The following is a 5,496-nucleotide window of genomic DNA, read 5'->3' as shown; positions in this document are numbered from 1 at the left end:
CTGTGCCGGGGGACCAAGGTTCAATACCACTGTCGGGCCCGTAATTCTTTTCTCTTAATTTTGTTTTTCAGTTATCAAGTATTCGGTCAGACAGAAACAGCACCCAGCAGCCACGCTTACGAAAATCCAGCAGGGTTCACAATTACCCTGAACATAGTCTGAATGTTACCCAAACCATAGAGAGGTCCACCGCTGTCAGCTGAGCATGACAGCTCGGTGCGCCCCTAGAGAAGCTGCAGTGCTGCTCACGCAGGCGTTACAGGACGTTCAGAAATGGTGGTCGAAACACGCAAGTATGGCATGAAGCATTTTATTTTCTATAAAATTTGAATATTGTTGCTCTAGGTTTCATATTGCTTATTAGTCTTCCAACAGCGATAAAACAGCGGTGACTCAGTGTTCTTCTCTTTTCTTTTCGGGTCCTCTCTGAAACAAAAGAACATTTAATGTGAGTACGGACAAGCTTACAAGTTTCGTAGATTTGTGATTAAGACTTCCCTCGGTGTACAGCTTGCCGAAAAGTGACTAGATGAGGGCATGCAATGGCCATTGCTTAATTGCGAAGACAGTAAACTGCTACAAGGCGTTATTGCTGTCAAGTCAAATCAACAATGCACTTCTGAGACACTATATAGAACGAAAGGCGAAGACTCGATGTCACCGTTTAGTGATATAACGTGTTAGCATGCTTCATTCCTCGCAGGTTAAGTAAATAATGTAGCTGATATCGTTGGGAACTTACACTTCTTCTTGTGCAGCTTGTCGACGTAGTTGAAAGCGTCGAGTCCGTATCCGTAGTTATGGCCGTAGACTGGAAGTCCGTGGGAGTATCCCAGAGCTCCGACTGGGTAGCCGAAGGTCGGGGTGTGGGAAAGTGTCGACAGTGGGGCATGAGCCACAGCGGTGGCCACGGGGCTGGTGTGGACGGTATGCTGCTCGCTGACGTGGAAGGGGTCAAACTTAGTCACTCTGGAGACAGCGGTGGCAACGTGGGCAGTAGTCACAGCAGGGGCGGCGTGGACGGCGGTCACGGTGGGGGCAGCGTGGACAGCGGTCACAGTGGCAGCTGGAGCAGCGGCCACAACAGTTGGAGCAGCCTGGTACACGCGAGTGACGGCAGGTGCGGTGCGGTAAGAGGCATAATTGGTCAGGGCTGGCACGCCGTGGATGGTGGTGGCGACGGCTGGGGTGGCGGCCAGGATAGGGCTGTTCTGGTAGTAGCGCGCGATGGCGGGAGCGGTGTGGTAGGTGGCGAACTTAGTGGCCACGGTCGCTGGGACTGCGTGGACAGCGGTGGCAACTGCTGGAGCGGCAGCGACGACGGGGGCACCCTGGTAGACGCCGGTCACAGCCGGGGCGGCGTGGTAGGTGGCCACGGCTGGAGCGGACTGGTACACTTTAGTGAACCCGGAGGTCACGGCTGGAACGGCGTGGACAGCGGTGGTGACGGCTGGAGTGGCAGCGACAACTGGGGCACTCTGGTACACGCGGGTCACAGCTGGAGCGGTGCGGTAGGTGGCGACAGCTGGAGCGGATTGGTACACCTTAGTGAATCCAGAGGTCACGGCTGGAACGGCGTGGACAGCGGTGGTGATAGCAGGGGCGGCAGCGACGACTGGAGCACTCTGGTATACGCGGGTCACAGCTGGAGCGGTGCGATAGGCGGCGACAGCTGGAGCGGATTGGTACACGTTAGTGAATCCGGAGGTCACGGCTGGAACGGCGTGGACAGCGGTGGTGACGGCTGGAGCGGCAGCGACGACTGGAGCACTCTGGTACACGCGGGTAACAGCTGGAGCGGTGCGGTAGGTGGCGACAGCTGGAGCGGATTGGTATACCTTAGTGAATCCAGAGGTCACGGCTGGAACGGCGTGGACAGCGGTGGTGACGGCTGGAGCGGCAGCGATGACTGGAGCACTCTGGTACACGCGGGTCACAGCTGGAGCGGTGCGGTAGGTGGCGACAGCTGGAGCGGACTGATACACCTTCGTGAATCCTGAGGTCACGGCTGGAATGGCGTGGACCGCGGACGAGACGAATGGAGAGGTGTGGTACCGGCGGGTGATGACAGGGGCGGTCTGATAGGTGGCGAATGCTGGGCTCGCCGCCACAGTAGCCAGAGCTGGTGCCGCCAGCTTGGTCACCTTAGAGACAGTGGTGTAGGCGGGAGCGGATTGGAAGTAGCGGGTGACAGCAGGAGCAGTCTTGTACGTGGTGTAAGAAGGCACGGCTGCGACGGCGGCCGTCACAGTGGGAGCACCGTGGTATGTCGTGACGGTCGAGTGACCCGGGGCGACAACTGCTGCGGTCTTGAAGCCCGTCGTTGCTAGGACTGGAGCAGCGTGGTACGTCGCGACGGCAGGACCGGCGTGGTACGCCGCTACCGCTGGACCGCCGTGGTATGCCGCGATGGCAGGACCGGCGTGGTATGCCGCGATTGCTGGACCGGCGTGGTACGCCGCGACCGCTGGACCTCCGTGGTATGCCGCGACGGCTTGACCGGCGTGGTACGCCACGGGCGAGGAGACCACGGCCGAAGTGGCTGGTACAGAGTACGAGGAGCCGTACGGCAAGCCGTATCCCACGTGGTACCCCGTGAGGCCGGCACCAAAAGCGCTGGTAGCCAGAGCCAGAAGAAGCGAAGCCTGAATCTGCGAACAGGTTCGGGGAGCAGTGTTCATCTTTTAATATCGTGAGCAACTGAAAAGGCAGGACGTTTGCAGAATGATAATTCCCGCTACTGAAATAAACTAAGCTGGTGCGGCTCGGCTATGTTGCTCTACTACGCTACACACGGATTGTTCTCGGTAATTACGAATCCTTAGCGTAATGCTGCATTCGAATGATGTACTTATGTGCTTCTATATTTCCGCTATTATGACCATCCAGTATTAAGGCAAGAATGCGAACAAGAAAAGAACAAGAAAAAGTTTGTCATATTGTTGTTGTTCACATAGCTTGGAAACGCTTGGAGGGATGGGTTTATAAGCAGTAGAACATGAAGAATGCAGTATTAAGCACCGTTTAGGTGAAAGGACAAATTTCCGGCAGAGTTGTATTTGGTTATTCGAGGCTCCGAATAATTGCCAGTTAAGGTGTTATCATGGATGACCGTGATAATTTTTCTCGTGCAAGAGCTTAAGAGTTTGGAGGGGACCCACCAATTTGATTTTGTATAGGACTGCATAAATTCAACCAACTGTGCCTTACGCAACAACCCCGCTGGGACTAAGCGTTAGTGGGTTCCTAAAAGAAAGTGTAGTGGAATAAGCTATATGAAAGGCACTTCTTAAAGATACCCGCCGTGGTTGCTCAGTGGCTATGGTGTTAGGCTGCTGAGCACGAGGTCGCGGGATTGAATCCCGGCCACGGCGGCCGCAATTTGATGGGGGCGAAATGCGAAAACACCCGTGTACTTAGATTTAGGTGCACGTCAAAGAAACTCAGATGGTCGAAATTTCCGTAGTCCTCCACTACGGTGTGCCTCATAATCAGAAAGTGGTTTTGGCACGTAAAACCCCATAATTAAATTAATTAATTTCTTAAAATCATACCTGTGGTGACCTTTGTATGACCATGCAGATAGTAGTATTTCTCTTCCACGGTACGTGATTTCAAAATTAGTCCAAAGACCTCTTTTATGGTGTCACCTCCTTTTTTCTCTTTATTTCAACCATTGTTCAAACTTATAGCCGCACATTAACAAGTACATTGTAACTTCATAGGGCTCTGTTCTCAAAAATTTACTTATAGTATTTACACAATTAGACCAAGTTACAGTTACGCGAACTAATTAAAACAAACAATTAGGACATATTTAACTTCGGCTTAATATGAGATTTATATTTGGCAAAGAACCAGCGCTTGAAACAGGGACAGCCGGAAGAAACACAGGACGGGCGCTCTCATGTGTTTCCATCCTGTTTTCCCTCCGTCTGTCCATGTTTCCAGCGATGTTTTTCTAACATGGATGCAAACCAAGGAGCTCGCCTTCAGACCCTTTCAAGCCAGATTTATCTTACCAAAACCATAATAGTTTCGTACTCTGCCAAATCCGCATGCCGCTATGCGGTTTTCTCCAAGCTAGTTCGTTCAGCAGGGGGATGACATTTTCGCTAGGCATCATCACTTCCAAAGACACTTAGCTGAGGGTAACCTCGTGACAGGAAAAGCTTGAGGTCCACACTTCGAGAACTAGGAGAGTACTGATAGCTGCTTTTGATTAAGTAACTGTCCTTTCAGATAGTTTTCGTAAGCCAAGGAGCATGTTTGGGCTATCTCGTTGGTAATTATCGTAACCCTGTCCCACTTCCTTCATTTCAATTTGTCACAATAGAGCACACTTAATTCATTGGGGATTGCAAGATCTCCTAAATATCGAGCTAACTCAGAGACTAGAAGTTACTCTATAGCAAAAAAAGGGCAGTAATCAACACTCCACTGTATCTTACTGCACTTCGCACCCCTCTGCATCCTTGCGAATACAGAGGGATGTTCGCGCTTGAATTGGAAACAGAGTACTTGGCTCGATACTCACTGCAATCATGGTTGTTCGTTGGTAGCCGAGTGAAAGATCGCCGGTGCTGCAGTTCGGGCAGCGCGTCCCTTATATACTCCTGATCGAAGCTCAGTCGAGAAAGAAAGTTGTTTTTCTCTAGAAATTCTTTTTTCTTGCACGCAAATGCTGTTAAACATACGAGAAGAAAAAGAAAGCACAAAGATCTCGTTGGCATCAGAATTCTCCAGACAGACGTTTACCCTTCATCAAGTAGTGCTGACGACATCGTAAAGAAAACGAACTAAAATAAGAAAGGCGCTTATTGAGGCCGTCACAGTGCGCGGTGAAGGAGCGCGTTTCTGAGAGCCCAAAGCAGTGTTTTCCGCGCCCAATTTCTAAAAAAGAAATTTCTAAATACCTCAGTACTTGAATTGGAAGACATAAACAGAGACCTAAGGGGGAAAAAGAAAGGACCCAGTAAAATGCATGCTTTTCGGCGTGTGGTGCAGTGGTCAGTAGCTTGACTTTTAAGACGTGCGCTCTCAGTTTCGAAAGCTATCCGCAGGATTCCTACGTGTACCCTTCGACAACGCTCACGGTAGCATCGCTAGAAAGAGCGAAACATCATGCGAAAGAAAGAAATCCAAGCAAAAAAAGGAACGCTTCAGCGTTAATCGCTGTCGAGGCAGCCGGAGCTCATCAAAATTCAGTTCATTCGCGCAGCTCTCGCCGCTAAGACAAGTATGCCACGGGCTGCGGAGTTATACCAGGACGTTGTGCAATGCCACGCGAGCGATTGCGGCTTTTGAACTTAGAAGTCCCAGATGCTCGTGGAAAGCGCATTCAATTAGCCCTTGTCATTGCCGAGCTGCCAGCATCGAGTTATTTTCACAGTATATTTCCCTGATTTATAAGCCGAGTGCTGCTTATTTTGTAAGCAGCTACGACTGCGATTTGTCTTCGCTATATAGAAAAAAGAAAGCACTCCCTGTACTGTA

General features: G+C 51.0%; 1 protein-coding gene across 1 annotated transcript; it reads right to left on the bottom strand.

Moving 5' to 3' along the window:
* Window positions 1-302: 302 nt before the first annotated feature.
* LOC135917464 (ice-structuring glycoprotein-like) lies at window positions 303-4,676 on the bottom strand. Its single transcript, XM_065451031.1, has 3 exons — window positions 4,538-4,676; window positions 743-2,651; window positions 303-426 (listed from the first exon to the last, which is right to left on the bottom strand). Coding segments are annotated over exons 1-3 (1,920 nt in total). The 5' UTR covers window positions 4,547-4,676; the 3' UTR covers window positions 303-424.
* Window positions 4,677-5,496: the final 820 nt, after the last annotated feature.

Source organism: Dermacentor albipictus, chromosome 2 (genome assembly GCF_038994185.2).
Source record: "Dermacentor albipictus isolate Rhodes 1998 colony chromosome 2, USDA_Dalb.pri_finalv2, whole genome shotgun sequence".
Taxonomy (NCBI): domain Eukaryota; kingdom Metazoa; phylum Arthropoda; class Arachnida; order Ixodida; family Ixodidae; genus Dermacentor; species Dermacentor albipictus.
The sequence above is the reverse complement of the archived record's forward strand: the minus strand, read 5'-3'. Positions and strand labels throughout refer to the sequence as shown.